Source organism: Netta rufina, assembly GCF_964035555.1.
Source record: "Netta rufina genome assembly, chromosome: 6".
NCBI lineage: Eukaryota > Metazoa > Chordata > Aves > Anseriformes > Anatidae > Netta > Netta rufina.
Window position 1 is genome coordinate 27,272,430 of NC_140129.1, and position 27,892 is coordinate 27,300,321.

The following is a 27,892-nucleotide window of genomic DNA, read 5'->3' on the forward strand; positions in this document are numbered from 1 at the left end:
TTAACATAAAAAAAACGAAGCATGCTCTCCTCCTTTTATCATTATGCATATTTAGTTGTTAATCTGTTCCTTTCCCCTCCTACCCATGTTATTCTGCAGTAGCTGTTAGTTGCTAAAGAAGCTGAAGAAACAATTAAGATGCTTTCAGAAAAAGCAGATAATTTCTTGCATGCAGTGCCGAGTACCCAGCAGATGTGACTCAAGATGCACACATGCTGTTTTCAGGCAAGCATTCCCAAGGGTTTAGATAAAAATAATAAGGATGAGGGGTTTCAGCAGAAATCAGGTTATTTTTAAGTGGAAGCACCCTGGGGGGTATTAGCAGAGCTCCCTGAAAATGCCATCATCTTCTTGTGTGTGGGATCCCATGGCATTACTTGTTTGTAATTAAAAAAAAAAAAAAAAAAAGCCTGTAGTCAGACTAGACAGGGATTCAGGCAGGAATGCAACAATGGGTTTACAGCAAATTGTTTTGGTTGTAAGCATCAGACACCGTGTGAAGGCGGAACAAATGAGAGAGATGCCTACAGGGAGATCTTCACCCCCCCCCCCCAAAGATAATAGCAAGTCTCAAGAGCCAGGATTTGGCCCAGAAGGTTTCAGCCACCACAATTCAGCCAATGAGGAAACTACAGCGGGAGAAACACTGCGATGGTCTGAAGCCAGGTCTTAGTTGACACAGGGTGTTGCAACTTTACCAGGAAAAACATTTCCTTCCAATATCTCCCTCGCTAATCCATCCCCAGCATCTGTCATCACAGAGAAAAGGGCAGAGGCAGGTGAGCCAGCACGATGCTAAGCAGCTTGCTGAGATGGCTGCAGACGTTTGCTGTATTTTGGCCGTGATGAAGACTGGACAAATGAGGAAAATGTTTTCATTAGCTGCACTCACCTGAAACATAATCAGCAGCCAACTCCCACTTTACAAGGTGACCTGGCAAAGAGGCAAGAAACGAAGTCCAGCAGCAAACAGATTGCAAAGACAAACACACACAATTAAGTTTGTGATGATCCACCATCTTGTATGGCTCCTCAATAGCCAGTGCTATGATTTTCTGTGCTCAGACACACAACTCTCAAGTATTTATACTCTGCCAATATTTTAAGTCATGCCCATAAAGCATATTTGAACAGGATTCAAGCTGATGAAAAGCAAGTCGTTACTTTCAAAGGAGGTTGGTGACCCCGGGAATGGAACTGATGGCTTCAGTCCAGCAGATGACAATCCATTAAATTAAAGAAAAAAATTGCCATTACAATTCTTGGTGCCAGTAAAGGTGTGAAAAAAGATGTGCTCCCTCCAGGATGTGCACAATCATATTTCTGGCAGCTTGAATTGCTGCAGATTTATTTTTTTTTTTTGCCTTTCCTCTTCACAAAGCATAAAGATATTTAGTCTCTGCTGTTTTCAGTGAAAAGTTTTAGATACACGAAGCTTATGAAGAGACACATCCCACTTGAGCCATATTAAAAACACCTCTTCCTTTCAAGTCATCAACTCTCAAGGAAGGGGAGAAGAAATGAAGAAACATTGAGCCAAAGCCCATAAACAGATTTTTTTTTTTTTTTTTTTTTGTCTCTGCACGAGATGAGCCTGGGAAAAGCAAAACAATCCATCTACCCAAGAGTGGCTTTGCAGGGAAAGGTTAAGGAATATTAACGAGGGATTTAGATCACACCACTTTACACACATTTATGAGGGAGAAATTCAACACCCAGAAAACAAATTCAGTTCAATTTTTGTTTCTCCCCCTCCCCCAAAGATGACATACCCTTCCATTTGTAAATTACTTTAATTTAAATACTTCCAGGTTAACAAAACATCTTAACTTTGACATGCCCCAAGTTACAAAACAGAAACAAAACCTCTTGACAAAGGGTAAGAAAAAAAAATATCCAAGCCCAAACCTCCTTTCCTAAGCTGGAGTTTATGGTCTGTGAGCTGGCTGCCCTCCAGAGTCTGACACAATGTCTGGAGCACCCAGAGCAGCTGGAATTCATTTTCTTCCTTCAAATCTATGCACTTTCATATGAAGTCGTGTTTTGGCACTGCCGCATAGGAGAGAGTTCAGTGCAAAAAATCTAACCCCAGCCATGTTTCTCTGCAACCCAATGCTTGCTGAGCAAACAACGAAAAAGGAGAAGAGGACAAGGGAAAAAAAAAAAAAAAAGAGAAAAGCCCTTTCCCTTCCCCCACACATACACTCACGACTGTACCAAACAGGGGGCTATTCATGGCTGTTCATAAACGGGTCACAAGGAGAAATGTTTGCAGATAAAACCAACACTTTTTTTTTTCTTTTTTTTTTTTTTTCTTTTTTAAACAAACACCATGGAGGCCTCTGGAAGGAGCTGGGGATGTTCGAGCGTCGAGGTCCTGCCGCTCCCTTCCGCCTCCTGTTAGCGCGGCTCCTGCGGCGCCCCAGGCGCAGCCCCCTCCGGCCGATCACCCCGGGGTCCGGACCCCTCGAGCCGCCTCCTCCGAGCCAGAGCTGCCGCTGGGAGCCCAGCGGGGCCTCACGCTGCGCCTCGCCGTGGGTCGGGGGGAGGAGGGAGACGTCCAAGGCGCTCCTGGGCGCTCCCGTCACAAAATGGCACACTGGAGTTTGTGGGAGCCTGTGGCTCGGTCCCCTCGCCATTTGGTCTTTTTCTTCTTCTTCTGGCTTTTCTCCGGGATTTGTTGCCTGTTTTGGGAGGGAGGGAGGAAAGAAAATAAGGTGAGACACAAGCAGCCAGCAGGCTGGCTCAGGTGTTGCCATCCAGAACCCTGGGCAGCCAGCAGAAAGGCACCTTAGGGTGCATATATACATAGCTGTGGTTCTTCACTGAGAGGGTTGTCACTCACTGGGACAGGCTCCCCAGGGATGTAGTCACAGCACCAAGCCTGTCAGAGTTCAAGAAGTGCTTGGACCATGCACTTAGTCGGAATTTTTGGGTAGACCTGTGTGGAGCCAGGGGTTGGACTTGATGATCCTTAGGGGTCCCTTCCAACTCAGGACATTCTATGACTCGCTATATTAGCATGTATACTCATCTCCATACACCCTTCCACCACCACCTGGTTTCTCAAACCACACAGGTAGCAGCAACCACCGCCCTTTGTGAGGAAAGAAGCCATAACCAAACATCAAGGCTAACGGCAGGACGTATGTCCTGAGAGGGGACTATGAGTCCAGCTGTCCTGGGAGAACTGCTGCCTCTCCTCCCCTGCCAGAGTGCTGCTCAGTTCACCTGGGAGGTAGGGATGCTCACCTGGGAAACAGAGCTCATCCACCACACTGCTGCTAGTGCTCATTATGGTAAGGTGGCAAAATTGATAGAGGGCATACAAAGAAACAGACCTTCCTGGAAAGATTTACTTTCACGTAGAATTGCCCCCAGCCAACTGCACTGATGTCGACTTCATAATTTTTTTTTCCCCTTCTCCAAAAAATAGTGTATGCTGCCAAAAAGGTTTTGGCCTTCTCCTGGAAGTTGTGATGAGCACCAGTGCACCGGGAGCAGGATGCAAGCCCTAAGCCTTTGTCTGGGGCTGGCCCCAGGAAGATGCTCCTGGCTGCCTGAAATCAGCCATCAGCAACACACAGCTGCCAGCCCTCCTGCACTGTGCTGCAGCAGCCCCCATCAGTCAGGTGGGTTGTGAGCAACCTCTAAAATACTATTGCCATCTCATCTGATGTTCTGCTGATGGCTTCTCCCTTTTCATTAAAGATGAGATATTGCTCAGTCATATTGTTTAAAAGAGGCTTGATGGTTAAATGATGACTCAGATCCTCACCTGGTGCTATACAGACACTTCTGCGCCATCAGCTATACCCAGTCTTGTCACGCTGCAATAGTGACAAAAAGTGCACTGGCTTCAGGGGAGCTGTACCTGTTTGCACCAGCCACTCAAGTCAGCCCAGCATTGCAAATTCAACAGAAGAAGGCTTTGTAGTTCAAACACCTGACAGGCAGGCTGTAGACTTGGATTTCATAGCAAGATAAGCCATATGAACATAGGCAGCTTCCACAGACTCTGAGCCTAAATAATAAACCTAAGAGCTTGAATAGCTCAACACCAGCCTCTTTTGCTGTGTAATATGTCAGGCACTAAGCTGAGTGTTTAGACCACATTATCTGGAGCAGAATGAGACAAAGTTTGGAGACAAATCATTGTTGCTTTATTTGATGTTTTTCTTACAGCCTCAACTCTCAAATGTTTGCAACAATCTGAAAAAAATCAACTCAACTTTGACTAGCAAGACTTGTTTTCAGCAAGTATGAAGGCTGCTGGCACGAAAAACATGAAACTTAAAAGCTCAGAGTAAGAAAGCAGAAATAAGAAAATACTTCAATTTGAATAAACACTGAGCAGCCACAAGCATTCTTGAATGGTTTTAGAGATCCAGAAAACCACGTACTGCACCCATTCAAGATTTCTGCTGTGATGGTGCTTGTGTATACTCTGCTGGAGCACGAAAGATGTATTAGGAATTTTTAAAGATCTGTTGGGCAAGCTCTGTCACCCAATCCTTTCTGGATTACTTTCAGACAATAGTTTATTGCAAAAAAAAAATAATAAAAAATTACATGAAGTGGGTATCAGCCAAGCGCAAGGAGCACAAAGTGTGCTAACCCTGAATGAGTCCTCACCCTGCAAACTAACATGGGCTCTCAAGAGCTTGTGAATTCTTAAAGCACTCCAGGAATAGCATATTTATTGGGGAGTTGTACATTTACATTTTATTTGGTAAAGCTCACTTAGGAAAAGTGGTGCTTGGTGGGCGATAGCATCGTATGGCTGCAGACGGTTTGCAATGTCCAAAGACCAGGAAAAGTTGCATTGTGGCAAATAACCAGATCACACAATGTCTCTCTGCTCTCCATCTTAGAACCATAGAATCAAGGAATAGCTTGAGCTGGAAGGGACCCACTGGGATCATTGAGTTCAACTCCTGGCTCTGCACAGCACCACCCAAAAATCAAACCATATTTCTGAGAGCGTTGTCCAAACACTTCTGGAACTCCAGTAGGGTTGGTGTCATGAACGCAGCCCTGTGGGGCCTGTCCCAGTGCCCGACCACCCTCTGGGTGCAGAACCTTTCCCTAACCCCCAGCCTGACCCTCCCCTGTCCCAGGTCCATGCCGTGCCCTCGGGTCCTGTCGCTGTCCCCAGAGAGCAGAGCTCAGCGTCTGCCCCTCCGCTCCCCTCCTGAGGGAGCTGCAGGCCGCCATGAGGCCTGCTCTGCTCTGAACACACCAAGGGGCCTCAGCTGCTCCTTGTAAGTCTCAACCACAGTTCGAGCTCTTGTGAACATACACGTTCAGAAGTGTCTCATATGGCTGGCAACAACTCTTTGTAACTACTCGGGAACTGAGGAATAGATCACCTATTTGTGATGTTATGGAGTGCATTTTCAGGGCTAAAAACTAGTGCTGGATCATTAAAATGCTCCATCCAGCCTGTGCCTGTCTGAAGCCACATTACATAGAGAAAGCAAACAGCCTTACCATCTTATTTTTGCTGTGTCTCTTTCTTTCCTTTTTTTTTTTTTTTTTTTTTTTTTTCTTTTCAGAATAGAATAGATTGTGGTAAGAGCTCACTGTAACAAAAAGGAGTATCTGGCCAACTAATGCTGAGTTCCAGAACAGTTGGGAAACAGCTTGGGACATTTCCAACTCAGCTCTGCAGCTCTCCAAAGATTTTCTGCCCCCTGCTTTTCAGATATGTGGGAAGAGTGGGCAGTACCATCTGCTTTTGATGGAGGCTGACTCGAGGCTGTGCTATGCTAAGATGTTCACAAGTACAGAGACGTTGTGAATAAATGCCTCATGGTTTAATTGCCGAGCAAGGCATTTGACTGCATGGCAGGGAGGAGCATTATCTCAGCTCAGCACCCTCCCAAAACATGAGAAACTAAGGCCCCAAAAAATCTGGCAGACAACCCATGTCAGAAAAAAAACAAATCTTCTCAGAGATGTGAGGTTATCAGCTGAGATGCTGAGATGTGCATACAGCTCTTTTCCTGCGGGGCAGCCAGGATTTTGGATGGCAGCACCCTGCCGACAGCAGCAGGAGCCGGGTTCGCCCAGAGAGCAGGCATTCGCCAAAGCGAACAAAAGCAGCTCGTGCCAAAATTGGGAATAAACCTCTGCTGTCTGAGGAGGAAACCTGTGGCTTAGCCATTAGGTCATGCTGTTTCTCATATAAAATGGCTTAATTTTTTCCATTTAATGAGCAAAAAGTTACCTATAAAATTAGAGCCAGTCCCTTTAACTTAGAGCAACATGGGACCCTGAGATGACAATGCTATGAAAACCCACATTACTAGCCCAAAGCTTTTAATGCTGGCCTTTTAAAGCCGATTATTACAGCAAGTTTTGCATTGCTGAGTGACTAACATATTTTTGTCATGGCCACAACTAGTTGTCAAACTGCCTAATACTGATATTTTGCAAAGGCAAACTACTGGTTAGTAACATCTATATGCACATACAAAACAAGGAAGCTTAATAAAACCCAGAAATCCCCCACCTCCAACCAAACCACCACACTCTAGCCCTCAAAAGTCATCTCCTGCCTTCCAAGACCAGGACTTCTGCGTGTCCCATCTACAGGCACTAACTGAGCCAAGTGTTTGCAGCTTACCTTATTACCCTAACGAGATCGTGGAAGGCCTTGTCAACATTTAGAGGTGGGTCCTTGGCACTAGTTTCTATATATGGAATCTGAAGGAGAGAAGTACATGACAAAAGAGATTTGTAACAGCTAATATGTTGGGAGCAAAGTAGTTTCAAAATGAAAAACCCTACAGGCTAGAGAAATTGGGTGCCTAAGAGACTGGAGAAATACCACTAAACAAACTGCTGTCATGACACTGCTATCAACACATTCATGCTCACAGAAAGCTCAGATTTGGGGAAGAGTAATCATAGACTTCATGTAGTCAGATGTTCTCTCCCCCTAAGTTGTGCTTGCAGACATGAAAATAGACAAGGGTTGTTGAAAGATGAGCACTTGCCAGGAAGTCTTGGTTGCCACGTTTTATTAGGACTACTGCATGAATATTTCATGACTACAATTCCCCCTCAGTTTAAAATGATCTTCAAAGTCTGACAGACAGATGGGTCCTCCTAGAGCGCTTGTCCAGCACTCTGGCAGATTTATAAAATTGCCTTCTGATAAAGTTTTTGCATACACATCCTTTTCCAAAGTGTGTACCTACAGATGAGTACATCGTGTTGTGTCATAAGGCCAAGGTGTAGTTGTTCCTATAGAAGTGAGCTTCCTTGAGGAAGGGGCATGGGATGGACCTGCCCTGACAAACTCCCATTGTGCCTTGTTTAGAAACACAGCACAGTTTGCCATCTAGGCACAGCAAGCTGCCAAAAGGTCTCAGGCTTGTTTGCCTCTACCTTTCCATTAAGTTCCTCCTATGGGAGTTGCTGCTTCCCCCTGGGTATGTTCTGGCATTTAGAGGTGATTAGTGGAGTACCACGTGATCTACACCAATCCAAGACCAATTTCTCAGGCTAAACTACAGTATGAATAATGCAGATCTAAGATGGTAGGCCAGATTTATATAGGCTTTACAGCCCTGTAACTTCATTATCTTTAACAAGCCTACTTCTTATGGACACCTGGGTATAATTCCTAATTCCTGACTGCTTTTCCACCCCAAGAGGGTGCACTTTCTTCCCTCATTTTGAACATTCACATTTCTCATCACTTGCAGACAGCTTGTGCACCTGGTTTCATGATGGCCCCAGATCTGCTATAGCCGGTTGTGCTGCAGTTCTTCTAGTTTCAATGATGAACTGACCCCACCCAAAGGGAACTCTATAGCTACTGCTTTGTGGTAGTCGGAAGTGCAATTGTAAATGTTCGATTGTAAGAAAAATACTTTAATTCAGCTCCAAATGAGCAGAGAATTCCATTTTGAATGCCTGTAATGGGACTTACAATGAGCAATTACACAATCCTGCAAACTTACATTATGTTTTGTTGCCATTTCTCTTCCCTGTTCTCTTGTAATTTTCCGTAAATGCATTAGATCAACTTTGTTCGCCACCAAAATCATTGGAAAGGACTCTCTGGGGAAAAACAAACAAACAACAAGAACAATTAATAGCAGACTACAATACAAAACACTGAATATGAGTTTCTCTTTCTAATACTGATATCATCGAGCATTTTTGGCTACGACATACCACATAACATATAAAGAAAGATCATCCAGGCATCAACCACCAGACTGAGCTACGCATACTATGCACGTTCATATCATAAAAATTTATCTTGATATTTTGCACGCATCCACCCTTATTTGCAGGCACTTCAGGGACTTAAGTGCCATCATTACTGCAATACTTGATAATAGACTGAAGATCCAACTAGCTAAAGAACTACAAAATTAGTCTGCTGCTGTAGAAGGAAATTAACTAAGGCATGGAAGCAGATCTTGAACAGGAAAATAGGACTCTTTTATAACAGTTAAGGCATCTCATAACTGCATATCTTAGCAGCTACTAGTCATTGCCAGGTAAAGAGGTTGGAGGAATTAGTTCATGTCCTGGTAGTGGACAGAACAATGCTCATTCACTGAAAGCACCTATGACGAAGAAAAGACAGACTTGCGAAGGTGGCACTTAGGGACACATCATATTGGGAAGAAAATAACTGAGGCCAAATGACTCTTGTTACCCCAACACCAACTGAAAGACTGGCAGGGGTAGCTGGGAGGAGGCTGGAGTGAAACAAAGAGCTTCGCTGTGTTTCCAGATGCTGTTACCTACCATCTCCTGCTTCTAATCCCAGAGCAAAAGCCTGGTGAACAACCGTCCTTTTGTACCAAGAACATCTCACTCTGCAATACTGCTTGTTATTTCTTGAACTTTGCCAGGTGTGTAAGTGACTGTCTTCAGACATCACAAGTGAAGAGACCCATTCATCCACAGCATGCCCCACGTGAGAGTTTCCTGACGAGGCGTGTGGGTCATCCTCTACCCTGGCAGAGTCCTCGTAGCTCTGGTGACTGAACTGAGCCAGTTCATGCTTTGGGAGGTGCTGGCAGTGCAGTTCCATCCCACCCCACCTTCCACACAAGAGCCTCTCCCCCAGCTGCATTACACAGAGCAAAGCTGTGCTGCATGGCTTCTACCCACTGCTAGGAAGGAGGAGGTAACTTCTGATCACTGATGTTTACTGCAGCATTATTTAGCTTTAAACTCTCTTAAAATAGTTCCAATGTTCTCTGCTGTAACAGAGCTGATTTTACTGGGGTAAGGAGCAGCTGGCCGCACTCACTGCTGCATAAAAGACTTTCCTGGATTTTCAAACAGAGTTTCTGTGTCATTTTTCATTGAGACGATAAGGGCTCCATCTTCTCCCTGGCACGCTGCCCCGTTGCTCTGGCTGGAAATACACTGTACTGCACTCTGCATTTTAAATGGTTCTTACCGTTACTCATTCTGATAATGCGGATTTGATTTAACATTAATACCTGAGCACTGATACATCTTCAGTCTGATTATTCTGGAGCAAAATGCTTGCTCGTCTGAATTATTTGATTCCTTTTAGCTTGTGGCACATTGATAAGAGAGGGATTACGTTTGGACAGCATCTCATTTGCCTTGTTTACATCAAGCATAAAACTCTGTGGGGACTTTGTTCCCTGTTGTGAGCTGTACGATTGCTAGATCAACAAAGCTACTATAGTTGGAAGTTTTACTGTAATTAAGGTTATGCAAAGAAAGGGGACAGAGGCTTTGAACAGCTCTGCTAAAGCAGCAGCCTGCTATTCCTTTGGATTTTGAACCCTCAAAACTGGCTGCTGGTTTGAAAATTGGGTGATGTCCTGCTCCTAGCTAAGCACAGGCCTGGCAAGACAGTTTCTTTTTTTTGTGCTGTTTAGCAAATCACAGCAATATGAACAATCTCAGGCTCTGGATGAAGTGTTACTCCTGGTGTTATGCACTCCAGCGTGGGGAAACAAAAGCAGTTTCACTTCCTGGTTCTCACACGCTGCCGCTGTGTTCGTACGGCACAAGAAGGGGTAGAAGTTTCAGTCCAGAGCAAAACAATGAACGCCACATCTTATTTTCATGAAGCTAAATTAAATAAAACCAATGTCTGTTCATAGCAGGTTAGAGGAAACACAGTCCTATCTTCCTCAGCTCTCCGAAACAGGCTGAATTTGCCCTAAGCTAAGTTGGCAGTGAAGGAAACGCCGTTGTTATCTGGGAGGCAGGCTGAGTGACTGATGTTTTTGTTCATTTAGATGAAATCAAAGGGTGGATTTTCCTTTACTTTTCACTCTCGTGGGCTCTGCTTTGGATGCTTTACTGGAAGAGCTGTCAGCTGTGAACCTCACATGATATGCGTCCACCCTTCCTGTGGGGAAGTTATTCAGAACTGCAAAAGGAAGCCAGCAACGAGGCCTGAACCCTCTGGTGGCTTTTCTTGATGACTTCCATAATTAAAAGCCATTATGAGTGGAAAAAAATAAGTGTTTCAAAGCTGCAGACATATAAGAGCTTAATTCACACTCCACCCAGTGCGAAAGGACTCATCATCTCTCAAAGCGGGACGGGAAGAGGGAGTTATCTGCAAGATAAAGCCCTGGCAGCTTCCTTTAAGTCTGCCAGGATGCAATCGCTCACCACGATTAAGCCCTCAGCGCTACCTTCTCCCACGCGCGCATAAGGAGAGGAGCAGGCAACCTGTCTTGCTTTTACCCACTCACACAGAGATGTTTTATTCATTGCTGCATAGTAAGATGAGTTAACTGCATTAAAGCCTTTTTAAGAAATAGAGTTCTTTCCAACCCGAGGTGTTTTCCCCTTCAAGACACTTTCTTCCAGGCCCTTATCATGTAAGACCTTTTAGGGTTTGTTAGCTCCATTCTGACTGGAGCTTCTCTCCCTTCCAAAACCATTTTCACTTCATCATAGGACTCACTGAGCTTTTCCACATTGAAAATACCAACTACATGTTTATCAGAAGAGGTAAATTATTTCTCATTCCCCTCATGCAGATCTACAAACCTACACGGAGCACACAAGGAATGACTCTGGGACATGCAGGAGGTCACAAGTGGGGAGGACATGCAGCCACCCCTGGCACAGCCTGCAGCGGAGGCGGGGAGCACCAGCACCCACCTGTCTTTGACTCTGAGGATCAGCTGGTGGAAGCGGTCCACGTGCTCGAAGCTGGCCTTGTCTGTCACAGAGTAGACTATAAGGAAGCCATCTCCAGTCCTCATGTACTGCTCCCGCATCGCACTGAACTCCTCTTGGCCTGCGGTATCCAGAACTAGGACAAAAGAGATGAAGGTTTTTAGTTACTGTGTGAAACTACAGCTATCGCTGCTGTGTGTCCAGCCCTTCCACCTCTGCTGGGCTTGGTCCTCCCAAAGGCTGCGAGATTTCAAGAAAGCAAGTTGGAGGGACAAGGGGATGGAGAAGACTATAGGGAATTTATTTTCCTTCAAAATATCAAACGTTATTGAACCTAGGGAGATTCTCCTCTGCCAAGACATGGCTCAACACATTTTGAAGAGCTCCATCTCCTCCTCCTCTTCCAGATCTCTCAGATCCCTGCATGGAAAAATCCAAGACTGGAAGAGCAAGTAAATGGCAATTTAAATGTCAGGGACAATTTGCAGACTGTGGTGCAGCAGAGCTGGGAGATAACCCAGAGTGATAGCTGTAAGTATCTTCCCTCTCTCAGTGCCTGGATATTATTTGTACACAATTACGCGCTTTTGGAGCAGGATGGTACAGCCTTGAACTCCCCTACAGACATCGTCGCAAGTCATGTTTTGATATTCAGAAGAGTTATAACAGGCAAAAAAGCTTTAAGTGATTTGTGCATCATACTCAGCAGTCATGTTGCTGTGTGTGGGCTTGCATTCCAGGGCAGCCAGTGACAATGCTTAGATCCACGCTCAAATCCCCTAAAACATCTCTGGCTGTGGCAGCAACCCAGCTGCTGCTCCCCAAGAGTAATCCCATCTCCCGTGTGGCCAGAACCTACTGGCTCTCTGGCACTTTGCCTCCCAGGCTGCCCCATCAGCTACTTCTTGAACCACATCTAGAAGCCCTACACCTGCCTTCTGGGTAAACACCCCACAGTGATGCACATTAGCACTGCCAATTCTCAGGCTCCAGCTCAGTACGCTGCCATGATTTTGGCTGGCAGAAGAAGGGTATGAAAGGGGTTCAGCAGTTTAGGCTACCAACACAAACCAGGGGTGAGTTCAAAATGCTTTGGCTGCTCTGAAGTCATTGTCCACGTGCATCGCTGTACCTTAGAGGCAAACGTAAGACCTTTGTGAAGATTAGGAATGTTTTCACGTCCCAGCCAACTGTGCAGGGTGGGAAAACTGTTTCCACCTCCGCTGTACAGCCACAGCGTTAGCATCTGCTGCCCACAAGTGACAGGGAAAGCCCTGGGCACTGGTGGATGGAGACAGTGGCAGGTTCATATTGCTGATATTGCTGACAGAGCAGCAGGGCTCGATACGGGTTTTTCTAGTCCAAGCAGGCCCACAGTCCCAGTAAGATGCTCCCTGCAGGGTAAGCACTCCAGCTGTCCCGATTTCCAGATGAAGCTAGGATAAAGCCCACTTCACTGCCAGCATTACTTGCTGAATCAGCAGGGGTGGCCACACAGGGACACGCTCGATACAGCATGCCCCAAGACCTGCCCACCCCTTTCTTCTGTGGCTGGAGGAAAGGCAGCTGTGCTGGAGGAGATATTTGTTGATAGCAGACCCTTTAAAGATCCTCAGCCATATTCATTTGCCTCCCCTCCCTGGTCTTGACTGGCTGTTTCCAGAAACCTGTATGACGAAAAGAGCTTCTAGGCTCTTGCAGAGACTCTCAGATTTAGGCTTGCTTGCTGAGAAGCTGGAACTTGCTAGAAAGTCACGGGTGTCCTTTCATAGCCTTTTATCCCACCTCCCTCCCCTGAGTCTAGGAAACAAGGGTCTCAGCTCAAAGGCGGCCAGGCTATTTGTAAGGACCATACAAAAAAAGGAAAGACAAGAAAGAAGGAAAATAAAGATAAAATAAAAAAAAAAAAAAAAAGAAAAACAACCCAATGACACTGCATGCACTGGTGAATTTCTATGCCCTGGGCAGAAGAGCTTCTGTGGAATAAGGCCAGGACTGTGTGGCTGGGACAGAAAAGGAAATTAATCCTTCCTATCCACCCGACCTGTAAGGAGAGGTTGGGCTGCCCTCAGCTGACTTCTGCACCACCTGGAAGCGATGTCAGGGCAAGGCTGAGAGCTGACAGCCCATGTACGTATGCACAAACACACACACACACACACACACACACACACACTCACTCACTCACTCCCTTCCCCTCCCACACACCCAACCTGTGGGGTGCAGCGGGCTGGGCTCTCCTGCCCGTCCTCCCCCTGGCACAGGACAGGTGCCCAAGCAGAAGCCGAGGGCAAGAAGGTGGAGAGGGATGTGCCACATCCTGCATGGCAATTTGCTTAGAGACTTCCCCTCGCCCTGACACATTTGCAAACCTCCTGTGAGGAGCATCCAGCCCCCCTCTTGCTGTTGTACCCACTGATCCATGCCCAGCTGCTGGCCCCTCCAAAGCCCTGCTGTCCCCCAGGAGAGGGCAGGGATGGAGCCCTGGTGGCTGTGGGGATCCCCAGTGAGCAGCCAGGGGTTACGCTCCTGCCACTCCTACCTCTCCTGGATCTTGGCCATGGCATCACACTAAACATAGGCAGGGCTGCTGTGTCAGCAGCTGCTATTTACAGGGAATTCACTTGCAGCATTCATAGAAAGAAGAGCAAGTCCAGGCAGCATTTAAAATGGCACTTCGGAAATCCAAGCAAGACACAGCAATGGGTTTTTCATATGAAGTCAAGGGTCACGTGGTTGGCCACAAGTCCTTGTTTTAACTTTAAATGTGATGTTCTTAGAGACAGCCACCCTATCCTAATGGGTCTGTGCTGCACAAATTGTGAAGAAACAGAGTGAGAGTCTGATTGGCATCCTTTTGTAGGCAGAACTGGGACACATCCTGGAAAGCACCAGCTCCAAATAAGGGCCAGATGCAAGCAGCTTTGCCTCTAGTGCAATGTCTTGGCACAAAAGCTTCAGCAGGACCACTACATACAGAAATGAGGAAACAAGCAGAAGTCTTGGAAAGGTGAAACTGCGAAGGTGATTTGGCAGCTTCCCAGCTGGGCGAGGAGCATTCACATCCTTATAATCCCAGTTTCTGCAAACAGGATGCCCAAAAGACCCAGAAATAATCGTGAACAGAGGAGAACTGTGAGCTCTCTTCCCCTGGTACTCTTTAAAATCAGCAGTTGCCTCTTACTGGCAGTTGCCACCCTGGCAGCACATAAAAGCCAATGTGGAAATAAGGCTGGAAGAAAGCTCTGCGGGTTTCCCCTACCTCATTCTTCCAAGAACTGAAGTCAAATTCATAGATTGCTGTCGGAAGTCCCTCTCCCGGTGCTGCACAAACTTGGTGTAGTTCCCACAAACTTGACCAAAGAGGAAGCAAGGAGGAGCACTAACGAAAGCCTCGGGGTGAGCAGTGAGGAGAAGCCAACAACTGTGTCGGAAGTAGGAAGGGACATCCAAAGGCGGCTGTGCAAAAGGCATTTCACAGACCTACCATGCAAATGAGCTGGAGAATAAACTAAGAGCAATGAGGCTGTGAGAGCCCAGCATGAGGTCTCCTTGCTTTGAGGATGAGAGGTTGCTAAGCAAAGAGATGGCCTTCTCTGCCTTCCAGTGGATGTGACCACAACTGTTAGGATGAGCTCTGCGTTAACGGGGTCCTTAGAGCTTTACACACCATTTTCCTGTGAGTCCTGATGGATTAGGCAAGAGGGTGGCTGCTCAGAGAAACCACTTCTGAGCAGACTTGGGAGTCTGGGAGGCTCTATGGCCCAAAATAAAAGCATTCGGTGAGTCCAGGTGTCTTCTGTGTGGCCGCACCTCTATAACCAGGTGTGCTCCGAGTCCCCATCCAGAGACACAGGCACGTACACCTAAGCCAAGGGCAGAGACATATGGACTATGTGAAATCCAAGATATGGCACTGCTTTTTCGAGAACCTAGGCTAGATTCACTGCAGACTCAAAAACAGCATTCCCAGCCTTGAGGGAGCCCAGACCTGGTTGTGAGAGAGAGCTCTTCTTTTTCCATGCCTAGGCAGAACTGTCTCCTACGCCTTTACCTGCATATTACCAGGCAGTCAGGTAGACAGATCAACACAAGAATTTCTCCACTCTGTGGCATCTCAGGGAGTGGAAGATGACCAGACAAGCAGGTTAAAACCATTTTCTACCCTTCATCCCAAATCAGACACCAATGGCATCTGCACATTGCTGCAGTCAGACCTGAGAGCAGCTCTCACAGCACCTTGCCTTCCACAAAAAGGCACCACAAAGCTCACCTCTGTTTGTGCTCACATTCATTTCTTGCTCAGAAAGGCAAGCACAATGTGTATGACCTGATTTTTGCAAGCAGTCCGCAGTGACATCCCTTTGGCTACCTACATGCAGCATGTGTGCAAGCCCTGAAGAGGCTAGACAGATCTGCAGGCAGACAGGAACCTGGGTTCACAGCGCCAGGGAGAAAAGCAGCAACAAGAAGGCTGACTCCAGGCATTTTGTGCCTCTTCAACTTCTTAATGCAAAATACAGAAAGTCCCTGGAGCAGAGAGCAGAGCTAGGAATGTGGCACTGTCAGGGGAGTGCTGTCATCATGGGCTACGGAGCCAGACTCCTCTTGGCACTTCTGAGTCTTGCTTTTTTCTCTGCACAGCAGCTCTGCTTCAAAGGTGGGGCCAGAGAGAGGCTCCATTCCCAGCTACCCCATGGCTTCATAGTTAAGGTCAAGGGAAAGCCTAACTTGAATTGACAAGGCAAACCAGACAGTCTCAGGCTGAGGAAAACCACGTCCAGTCTTCATCCTCCCTCCATCAGCAGGATATGGGCAGCCCCCATGACCCCATTTACTTCAGCTGAGGAACTGGTATTTTGGGTGTTGAGCAGATGGAGCACAGGGACCAGCTTGCATTTTGTATTCCTACACCCCAAATCACCCTGCAGAGATATGGAAGGTGCCCACGCTGTGAGCAAGAAGAGGCAAGTGCTTTGCTTGGTCACTCTGCCACTGGCCTGCCCAGATATGGCCACACTGCCCCTGGCATAAAAGCTTTTCACAGGGAAAAACACGTGATGGGGAAACAATGGGGCTTTGCAAGCCCTTCTGTGCCCTACCTAAATACACAGATGTTATAACACGGAAAACCCGAGTACTTGAATTCTTGCCCTTTCTTTAAGGAAAAAGAAGAGCCTTCAGACGACAGGCTTCCACATCAATACACAAAATAAAGATGTGAACTCTTAAAGGAGCTCATTTTCTAACAAAGGGCAATTATTCAAAGCTTTCTGTTTTCTGTGTTGCAACATCAAAATTTTCCTGGCAGGAAAAAAATCCCCACAACCCAAGACAAAAAACAAAAACAAAAACCCTCTTTCAAGGTTGCAAAATCCAAGCTATTAAGGGAGGGAAAATACTGTACACACGCAGAATTAAAAAGAATGAAAGTATAAACAATTTATTTCAATGACACTACCCAAAGTTAAAAAAAAAAAAAAAAAAAAAGAAGAAAAAAGAAGAGCTGCAAAGCAACCATTATGCCTGCAAGTCTCAAGTGACCTTTGATCTCCCTTCGGTCTCCTGGCTGAATTGTTCCCAAGCTTCCTGAAGAGAAAAGCAGACGGCCTGTCTTGAGATGAGTAGCAGCAAAAACCCTCTGCAGAAAGAAATGCATGGGAGACGTGGCTCTTGCCATGCTGGGCAGTGAGCAGGGAGTGAGAGCCCAGCAGGAGCCCACTTGCTGCTATTCCACAGCGATGCACCAGGACTGGACAAGTCCAGCCTGATGCAAGAACATCCAGGGGTTGAGATGGAGAACTGTGAGAAGGAGGAGAAATAAAACCGAGAAGTAAAAAGTAAAACAAACACTCAGCAGTAGGAATACAACTTACGGGCAGTGGGAGTTTCATCTCAGTGATGCTGGTGGAAGGACAGAAGAGACCACAACCTCATTTTGCCTACTACATGGGCACAATTCCTTCCTTCACTGGTATCAACGGGCTACTGACAGCTAAGGGGTTAGCCCAATTCATCACCATGTCTAAGCCATGTGTTTGTGGTAACCTCTTCCTCTTCTCTTCACCACCATTTTTAAAATCTGTGTTTGGTTTATGAGCTATAAGGAATTTTGAACCACTGGGAAGTTTTGCCGTACTGAGACACCACTTTTGGTTTCACACCCAGATTAATAATTCCAGACTGGCACTTTACAGCCACGTCAAAAAAGAATCCTCTGCTAATTGCCACGTTAGCCTGCATGCAGAAAGAAGCATGCAAAATTAATGATAGCAACTCGATTGGAGCAACAGTTAATCAAAGCAGATTAACCCTGGTCCCCACTTAATTTTGACCTGATGTGTCTACACAGCACCTGCGTGTGAATGCATTTAACCAAGCACATCACCGTGCTGATTTCAGTATGAACAGCAGGGAGTAAATGAAGATAACACATGCAGAGAAAATTGGAGGCTGATCTGAAAGCCTCACTGGGGAGGCAGCAACCTAAAAACAGGGGCTAGCCACAAATGGTGCATCCCTTATCCAAGTTAACTGCCCTCTTCTACTCCATGACACTTGTCCTCCAAACACTGGATCTCAGAAAACTGGCATAAGGCCACCATTAAAGTATTTTGGCACTCAGCACCCAGGGTACTGTTGGACTTGAACACATCAAGTATACATCTCACAATCATTGACTCTTCTTTAATAAGAACATATATACAGAGGCCTGCCCATGCCAGAAAGCAAATACATAAAAGAAGAGCTTGGACTCAGGCTTGTCTCCAATGTCTAAGATCTGAAATAAAAGCAATTACATCTACTTTCAGTGAGAATTTTCGGCAAAGGGAAAACAAAAAAAAAACAGTCAAGCACTACATCACACTGCCAGTTAGTGCTATCAAATAAATGTGGGTGGAGGTCTTCATGGAGGGAAGCCAAATGCTTTATGCAAGCTGGCTAGCACAAGTATATATATATATTTTTTTTCTAGACATAATGCTGGTGCGGATATTACATGCTACAGATGCTTTGTACAGAACTGCTCAGGCAACAGCCTGGAAGAGGGTGGGCTTTATTTTTATTAAGTTGTTGGGTGCCAACATATATTTTATTTTTAAACAATTTCTGTGCACTTAAACTTACGAAGCCCCTCACACAGTTGGTAGTCTCAACTTCTAGAACTAGTTCTTATTTTGGAGGTAGGCAGGGTGAGGCAAACAGGCTTTTGTTTATCCCCTTACTCCCCCCACCAACAAGCACTGGGGAAAAAAAAAAAAGCTGCCCCACACATCAGCTTGTAAAGAATTTAGCCATAAAAGACAACTAGAAGTCCAGAATTTATCATGATGCATCTTTACCCTTCCTATCACGTCTGTCCCTAATTTCATGCCTTAAGTGATTCATGCAACCATGTGTTACCACAACAAGAGCAGCTGTTCAAGTATATGGCAATCTCTGAGAATGTCCTAGATCCAAAAAGCCCATGACACAAAGCTGTGGCATAAGACACGTGATAGTCAGTCTTTATGTCCCATTTCTACTGTGAAGATGGTAAAGGCTCACGTGTTTCCATACAAGAATATTGCTGTTCTTCTAAAATTCTGATTGTTCAAAAAATTTCAAGAGACAGGAAAGAGAGAGAAGCTGCAGCTTCACTTCCGTGAGTGCAAGAACTCTGAAATTCAGGGATTCCCTGCATGCCATCAAAAGGCACAGATGAATTTGGTTGAGCCCAAGTACAGCCACTGAACCTCATTTGAGCAAATATAAAAAGGCTTTTACATGAAAACATATGTTACATGAAAACATATGGTTAAGTTCCTACTTGTTGGAAAACCACCTCTTTCCCCTGGTCAGATTTTGATTTTCTTTTTGAATAAACAACAATATCAAGTGTTTAGTGAATGATTCTTTGTCTTCCAAATAATTTACAAAAAACCAGACTGTTTCAGACAACATCAATGTGCACAACAGCTGATACTATTATATCAGACCATGGCAAATACCAGCAAAGATAAAGGCTGCTCATTTTAGAGGGTTGGACTATGGACTAACAAGCAATACATGGGAGAGAATGAATTTCATTTACAACAGAATCTTTAACTTTTTTAATGTAACACTGGTATTTAAAACACAAATTTACACAGGTACATTATGGGACAGATACCTGAAAGCAAGTATCTCAAGTATCTCTAATACAAGTGACACCATGACAAAAGTTGGCAAGATTAAAGTATGTTTAGAAATACTGAGGTAAAGCTTTTTTTTTTTTTTTTTTTTTTTTTTTTTTAAGACCTTGGGGCCATCTGTACTTCCTAAATTGCATGTGATATTTCCTTAGAACTAAGACCTCAGTCAGACCAAACTTATGGCCTTCATGGTAAAGCCCGAAACCCTCCATGTTCCATCATGGATGCCAACTTCCAATTTTTTACCCTGTACATCAATTTTGTAAATGCTGAGACACCAAAGATCTTGAATGCTTTCATGACAAGAGGCCAGAGGTAGGAGCTTACTACAAGTCAGACTGAATTTGGTTCAGTTCTGTCAGTGGCCATATACATGAGCTTAGGAAACTAATGTACAAAATATTTGCTTGCTTTATGTACAACCTAATCATCATACATGTATAAAGCCAAACAAAACTTGTAGCATTAAGATTGCCCTTAGAGCTCTGGTCAGTCTGTCTCTTGCATGACAGACTGAAGAGTTGCAGTTTTAGGTAATACAGAGCTTCTTTCTCACCTACAAAATCAAGGTGTTTTGTTTCATCTTTCCCGCCCCCCACCCCCTTTTCTTCAAAGAACTAGAAAATCTTGGTTACATCAGTTCTATCTGCTACCCAACGTGTATTTAAATGAAACAGGTAACTAGATATGAAAACATCATGCCTGAATGACGGGAATTGAGAGGTGCTACAATTCTTCACTGTCAACAGATGACAGTTTTGATTAAGTGCTCCTTCTGGTTATAACCCTCATTCAGATACCCTCTTACTGGTATTTCCCAGGGGATGAGCCTAGCCACAACAAAACATCAATATCCCTGTGGTATAATTCTGCCACCTGGGATGCCTACCCCAAATGCCATTTGCAGCATAGTGTAACCATGCATTGACACCTTACAGCTCCATGTTGTGGAGTTCACAGTTGGCAGAGCTGTGGGGAGGTTGTCTTTGAGTGGCATAGCCAGCTACAGCACATCTTCATGCAAACAGAGTAGACACTATGTTAACAGGAAAGGGGGGGCGTTTCTCAGCAGACAGGTGCAGCAGTTCAGCATTACTCAAGAGGAAACAGATTTAACTAGAAGTGATATGCTACTTTTCTTCTTCCTAGTGCTGTTGAAGCATAGCATCCTCCTTAAAGACTGTGTAGGCCAACTACACTAGGAGGTTGCCACAGTGGCTCACAGCCTGTCCACACAGCCCTATTAAACACTCCTTGCTAAATGCAGAGGACTGAAATAGGCACCCCTTTGTCATTCTGAAGGCTGCCAATATACCACAAATCCAAGTAGCCTGAAAACCACCATACAAAATGATCTACACACATGTAAGAAACACAAGGTTTTCATGCTCTTCAAAAAACATTTCTGCACACTACTGGAACCAGAAGCTTCGCTGAAGGTCAGTTACTGCTGCTCACAGGAGAGCTGGCAATAAGATTCCTGGCAGCCCACAGCATGGGAGGGACACAAAAGTACAATTGCTGTGGAAGACACTGAGGTCTACCTGTGCCCATATTCAGCTAGAATGGAAAAGGAGCCATGAGAGTGGCTTGCTCACCATCAAGGATTGCCCACTGGCCATCTATTTCTGTGTGCTTCAGGTAGGAGTCTTCAATAGTTGGGTCGTAGTCTGGCACAAAAATCTTCTGGAAAAATTGAATGGTGAGAGCGCTCTTCCCCACACCACCATCTCCAACCACCACCAGCTTGTACGTGGGGAGGTTTTCGCTGGGAACGGCACTTGTAGCCATGCTTCCAGTGTGCTAAACCTGCTGGAGAAAGAGAACACCTCTGATCACTCATTAGCAACAAAGAGGGAAACATGCACAAGGCAACTTTCACCTGGTACCTGAGAAGTGAGGATGAACTCCACAACAGGGCACCAGGGGATCTTCTCAGCATTATCTCCTCCATACCCAAATCCAAATTCAAGGTCCTTTTGGCCCTGAGCAGGGCACCTGCCCTCCCCAGCAGCTTTGTCATACCCCAGACATGCAGACAGCCCCACTGCTGTGGCTCGGTTACTCCTTCTCCTGTCTAAAGGGATGACTAATTGCCACCAAACACCTGTATGCAAGTTTTTATCATCTGAGTACCTTTCCTATAGGGCCCAGGCCCACATACCTGTGCCAAAATCACCCTGGGTCAACGCAGATGACAAGTTTCAGATAATTTCCAGTTGCCAGTGACCAAATCCCACTGAGAAACTAGGGCTGTGCTCTTCTTCACTGCTTAAGCCATGGCACAGCAGCCACCAGCCAGAGCTCACAGAACTGTGGTAGTGAAGGAAGCAAGGGTTAGAGGCCTGGCCCCGCTGACAGAAAAATGCTGCTCTCTTCTCTCTCAGCCTCAAGTCTGAGAAATAAAAACAAGAAACACACACAGAGGGCAGCAGGCCAGGAACTACAGGTGTTTTTTGTTTTGCTCTTTTTAAAAAAACTGCCCTGGCAGGAAGGCTGGTTTTGTGGCTATGACACAGCCATGGGAGTCAGGAGATCAGCTTCCCCTGCTGTGCGGCCGCACTGCTCCTGTCCCCTGGGGCGACCGCAGAGGAACTGATTCTTCAAGACAGAAGGCAAATTCACTGGGTGCAACTGGACAACAGCACACTCATGTGTGCGCAACTGTGCGGAGAAAGGAGAAGAGGCAGCCACCTGCTGCACTGCCTGCTGTAACACTCGCACAGCACGGCAGCCGCTTTGGATGAGGCATCTGCAAGACGAAGCCAACCACCGGCACCTGCTCCGATCCATTTGGCCTTGCTTTGTCACCCTTGGCTTTGCACTGCCGGCTCTCACATGGGTCAGGGATGACTGAGGGGGCTGGACAAGGACTATTTCAGACACCCAGCCCTTGTGACATGGCATGCCTGAACAGAGCAGGGCCCAGCTGCGAAACTCAGCCTCTCTGGGTGCACTGCAAAAGCAAGTGCTTGCTTAGAGTGAGCTGCCCGGTCCCTGGCCCTCACTGCTCTTTGAAGGAGTGTGCAACTCATTAACATGTTAAATGGGATAATGGGGAAAAAATAATAACAGTCAGAATTGACTGTGCTGGACAGAGTGCTTCACAGCCCCATAAACTGTCAGTGGGGATACAGATCTGGATGCTAAGCCTCCAAAAGCTTGTGTCTCAATAACTGCGGGGGGGGGGGTTCTGAATTAAGAAGAGTACTGCCCAGCTTTTTCATTCTGAGATCACAGAGCGGTGCTGATGCACTCGTTGCTGCAGGCTGGCCTGGCTCATGCTCAGGAGCTGAGATCGCACGGCACAAACTGAGCCACCAGCCAGTAATGTTTTATTTCAACCTATAGTATAGGAAAAGAAACTTCTGGAAGTCCTTTCAATTTCATATTTTTTTCAAACAAAACACTGATTCTTCATTTGCGAACAGGGTCAAAAACCAACTTGGACTATTTTTCAAACAGTTAAGAAGATAATCCCCAAATGGTTTGATATCACACTGAAGAAGGTATCTAACCTCCAAGTTTAGTTCCTTGTTTCTCTAGTCCTCTTCCGCAAAAGCATTATTTCAATTTAATTCAAGTTATTGAACAGTAAAGGCACTTTTCACCCAGAGTGCTTGAGGATCCCCATATTCCTTATCGTATAGTGGAGACCCTACCCTTTAACAAAGGGCTTTTCACAGTCACTTCATAGCTCTGTTAGCAAGCTTTTCCCTCCATTACATATCTAACTTCACATGTGTGCAGGCAATCACAGGAAAGGAGGCAAAATGAAAACAGTTGTGAACATTCAAGTTTGAGTTTGTTTTACTTATGGGAAAGAGATTCTCAGGCCAAAGAAGCTTGTGAAATTCAAGCTGTAATCTAAAATATATCCCCGAAAACATAACAGCATCAGCAGGCAACCCTGAAGCATGCAGTGATACCACTGTTCAAATCATAGCAGTGTCCAAACACAATGAAACATCAATGATTCACTGTGCTGTACACGTATGCATTTTTTGTCCACAAAGTAGACATGAGAACAAGGTTTCTTTGCTATTTCTTGCCTCTGACTACCACACTATGATCCAACTATTGCCAGCAGGACACAGTTCTGGGAGTTGCATTACCAGCTACAGTCACGGCTCAACACCAAAAGAGAACCTCCCCCCATTTTTTAAGTGAGAGAAAATTCCCTTCTCCTTTCTCCTCAACACCCTGTTATGTATGATAGGTACCCCTTATGCCGGGGTGGCTTCTGCAAATATAAAAATAACTTGTCATACGCATAAACTGTATGTTGTGCAAGTAGAATGCCTTGGCCTCTAATTAAGGTCACGTACTGGACATTTCTCCTTGAATCAAATGCGTAGGAACCATTTTAGTTTCTCCTCTAAAAAGAAACCCTGCCAGAGGGACAAAGAGGGTTATCACAGAGGTGAGATTGCTGAGGCTAGAAGGAAGTACAAAGACCTCTTGTCCAAGCTGAGACAAGCCAACATTTTCAGAGCAAGAAGAAACATGACCAAGTCAGCTTGTTTCTGAACTATCTTTGGAGAAATTCTTGAGAATAGCATTTCTGCCACAAGCAACAGCAGCTGGACGGGGAGAAGGACACCAAGCACCAGCTGAGCTCTCACCCACTCTAATTTCAGCTCCTCACCATAATCTTAAGTGAAAGTTTCTTACCCTTGTTTTAGAAGGAGCAAGTGATTTTTCTCATGTTTACAAGATCACACCATCAACAAGCAGTATGCTTGGCTGCATGTTTGCAGGAATCTATGAATTTTCAACTAGGTGTCTCATTTTGGCTTGGAAGACCAAGCTTTCTTTTAGCATCATCCTGCTAGGGTCAAATGATCCTTAGGACTGAGACCTTGTCTGAAAAACTGTCCATCCCCTTCCCCCTCACATTTTAAAACAATGTTTTTGCTTTGCCTGTGGCCAAGACTTCACCCCTTCTTTATTTACACTGGAGTGCCTAGGAGTCAGTCACCCTGCGCGTCTCAGGATGGGCTGTATGAAAGACCAATTGTTACTCACATGGCAGAGGACAGGCCACAGATGTGAAAACCATACTCGGTTTGTGCACAATTTTGACCTCATCACAAAACCACAAGCTACTGCTCAGCAGACAAGCATTACTTTTCCACTGACATTCAGTACCAGCCCCTTTAACTCCCTCCTAAGAAGCCTTGAGCTTATCTTGAATGAAACACTTCCCAAAGTACCATGATAATATTTAGTCCACTGTAGCCCCATTGTTGGGCTTTGTCCAACACTCAAAAGGGTTGAATCAGGGCATTTGCTTCCAGTTGTTTCCAGAAGTTTTGTTATACTGCATGTCTAAGTTACCTGAGTAGAAGGCAGCCTGTGGAGAACAAGCAAGAATGGAACTAGAAAAATAAAACCCAAAAAGTATCAGGCACTGCAATCTAGTTTGTTGAGCACAAAAGACGTATTTTAGGTGATGTCAGCATAAACAGACAAAAAACTTCTACCGTAATGACAAAAGGCAGCAAGAGTGAATGTTTCCACATAGCTGTTTCTACTGCATCAGCATCCAGTAGCACAGCAGGGCCCCATCACATGCTGCCCAGACATGCCATCCTCAGTGCACTGAGGAAGGTCCCCTGAGGTGATGACAGCCAAACTGCCCTAATCCCTCAAGTATTTGCTATGGAGTGTCCTTGTGCACTCCGAACCCAAAAGACACACTCATGTCTGAAGCCTGATAGTCACGTCTCACCAGACACCAGCAATGCTCACAAAAATACTCTTCTTTCTACTGAGATAGCATGTACCATGCTCCTAAGTACATAATGCAATAAAGACATAGAAGTCCCATGCTCATAAGTACATACAAGTACGTAACACAAAACCTCCAAAATCCAAGTACTTCCACCCCTCTGTACCTCCATCTGCCCTGAAAAATCAAAGCAAGAAGACAGCTCATGCCTTGACAAGATTATAATCTCAACCATCCAATAAATCAAACCTTGAAAACAACATATGTCATGTTAATGCTCCTGGAAAGCATTAAACACTCACAAAGGTGCACAGAGCTTCATGCTGGCTGGTTACATGGCTACAGGCAAGTGTACAAGGCTTGGGCTGATTTTCATGCATTTTTGGCAAGAGTACTGACACAGTCCTCCTCAGAAGGGAGCAAGGATAAACGCGTTTGCTATATATCTGATGGAGAAAAATGAAGCGCAGACATTTTTATCTATTGTCTGAATACAAAGCAGCATGTGGTAATACACTAATAAGCTCTGATGATAATCATCTTACAATTTCTACAGTTGTTTATTTTGAAGGAGCCAAGAGAACGATCCATACCCTACGCAGACAAACACTGGCAGGGCTCTGTGCAAGTCACTGGAAGGAGGCCGATTTACATGGCTGCCCTCACACAAACACCAGCAAGAACCATGTCCTGCCAGCACGAGCCCATAACGCTGAGGGAGTTGGAAACGTGGCCACTGCTGGGTTGGATGGCAAGGAGGAGGAGAAATGGTGACCCCATAGTGCCACTGAGGTTGATGGTGCTCTCTTTTGCAAGAAGGATTTTTTTGTTAGGTACAGACACGGGGTGTAAAACCCCATTTACCTGTCTGGATGTCTTGGAGAAGCCAAGGGATACGTGAATATTGGTAAGAGAAATTCAGCTTCACTTGTGCAGCTGGGCCACCCAGCCCCACTGGGTCACCACCCCATGGATGCAGCACACCTAACCCCCATCCCCATGGGGAGACTTGCCCTGAATGTAAGAAGGGCAGATCTCAGCTTGTGCAGATCGTCCTAATTTCCTGCTCATTGGAGCAGAGGTGTGGCCATGTACCACAACAGTGAAATCTACCCCAGATGTTTGACAGTCAGTGTGCAAGTGCTCCTGTCCCTGGCTCCAGCTCTGCTCTCCTGGAGGCAGAGCTCCCGGGGCAAAGCCACGACACCAGGTCAACGAGCTCAGAATCAAGCCCTGGCTTCGCAGCAGAGCTTGGTGCAATTAAAGACATCAGCTCCCTGACAGAGAAGCCCAGCATGACAGTGATTTACAGTCTCCATGGCAACACGCGACAAATTACTTAATTCTGTTATGAAATCTCAAAAAAGCTGCAGCAGGGTCTGTGTGGGAACGGCCAGCTCCCTCCTCCTCGCTGCAGCTCCCCCAGAACAACTTCAGGGAGCTTGCAGCTGCTATAGGCTGAGATTTCACTTCTGTGTATATATTTGTTGACCAACGCGACCAGCCCATTGCCAAAGGAATCTGTCACTGGTTTGCTTTGGTCCACGGGTAACTTTTCACATAGGCCCTGCAAGAGTTCTGTGTACCTGAAGACACCAACTTCACCTGGGGCCAAGGAAGGCTATCAGCCGCTGATGCAGCCAGCTACTCCTACGGTTGCAATTAATAACTCTTCCTCTAGCCACAGCTTACTCGCTTACACCCTTTTACCCAGTCACTTTGCAAGCAGTAGCAGCTCCATGGAATGCCTCCAGGGCTGAAACTCTGCAAGATCTGAACACTTCCCTCTCTGTTCCTCTCGCAGGCTGCAGCCGCACAACCACCATGACACACCCAGAGACGCTAGCCAGGTACCAAAATAGTTCAGCTTTGCATGTTGGATGCGATCCCCCGGACTGGAAGCTACTGAGAACCCTTGAAACATGGGACGTGCCCTTTTCGGAGGTAGCTGTCTCCCTATAGTCATGCTGATCAGGACTGGGTGAGTTTTAGGAAATTCTCCCTCAAATTGGCTTGAACCCAAACCTTTAAGAGCCAGAGGACTTTCAGGTGTATGAATAATCACCACCAATCGTTATTAAATAAAGATGCTTAACTCCTAGCTAGGTTTCCTCCAGCCTTGCAGATTTCCTGCCCAGTCAATGCCTCCAAAAAGATAAGTCTTCAGTGGGAAGTTACTACAGAACAGACCAACTGTGTGGGAAGCCAAAGCTTGACACCCTTTAGCATCAAGTTGCTCAAAGCCCAAGTTATATTTCAACTCTTGGAGGTTTTCTAAGAAGGATCATGCCAGGTAAGAGCGCTCTCTACTCCTACCAGCTTCCAGGAGATCGGATGGAGCCCAGCACCTGGCAAGACCTGCACAGGAAATTACAGGCATTTCCTTTTGGATCAGTGATCAAAGCGTTATCAGATTGCTATTAAAGAAGAGTGAAAAAAAAAAGTCATAAACCAACTGTTGTTTAAAAATAAAATCCTCAACCCACCCAATCACATCACATGTTGAATTTTGATTTGGGGGATGTAGCTGCAGCCCTGCAATGGCCTCCCGGATTCTCCTCCAGTGCAAAAACTATGTTGTACCCTGAGGGCTGCACTCCCTGAACTCCTCACTGGCTTTCCCTGTCAACTAGACCTTTCTCTTTTTCAACCCAAGATCACATCACCTCCCCCACTGCACAGATGCTGCTCAGATTTACTGTAAGAGAAAGAAAACTCACCGGGGGAGTAATGAACCACTTGAGATTCACACAAAAAGCAGCTAAAGGCAGTAGCTGTCTGATGAATACTTAGTAGTTATTTCAGGAAACGTGGAATTATAGCC

General features: G+C 45.7%; 1 protein-coding gene across 16 annotated transcripts in view; it reads right to left on the reverse strand.

The window, feature by feature from the left end:
- Positions 1 to 1,774: 1,774 nt before the first annotated feature.
- MRAS (muscle RAS oncogene homolog) overlaps positions 1,775 to 27,892 on the reverse strand; it is a 40,351-nt gene continuing 14,233 nt past the window's right edge. For 8 of the 16 annotated variants that reach the window (XM_084289333.1, XM_084289340.1, XM_084289337.1 and 5 more), the window contains 5 exons: positions 20,933 to 21,146; positions 11,143 to 11,296; positions 7,977 to 8,076; positions 6,632 to 6,711; positions 1,775 to 2,684 (listed from right to left, as the gene is read on the reverse strand). In XM_084289333.1, coding sequence (XP_084145459.1) covers positions 2,585 to 2,684; positions 6,632 to 6,711; positions 7,977 to 8,076; positions 11,143 to 11,296; positions 20,933 to 21,125 — 627 coding nt within the window. In that variant the 5' untranslated portion in view covers positions 21,126 to 21,146 and the 3' untranslated portion in view covers positions 1,775 to 2,584. Of the gene's footprint in view, positions 2,685 to 6,631; positions 6,712 to 7,976; positions 8,077 to 11,142; positions 11,297 to 20,932; positions 21,147 to 21,498; positions 21,648 to 27,892 lie in introns of those variants that run through there. The other 8 variants (XM_084289334.1, XM_084289331.1, XM_084289329.1 and 5 more) reach the window with 3 other exon arrangements.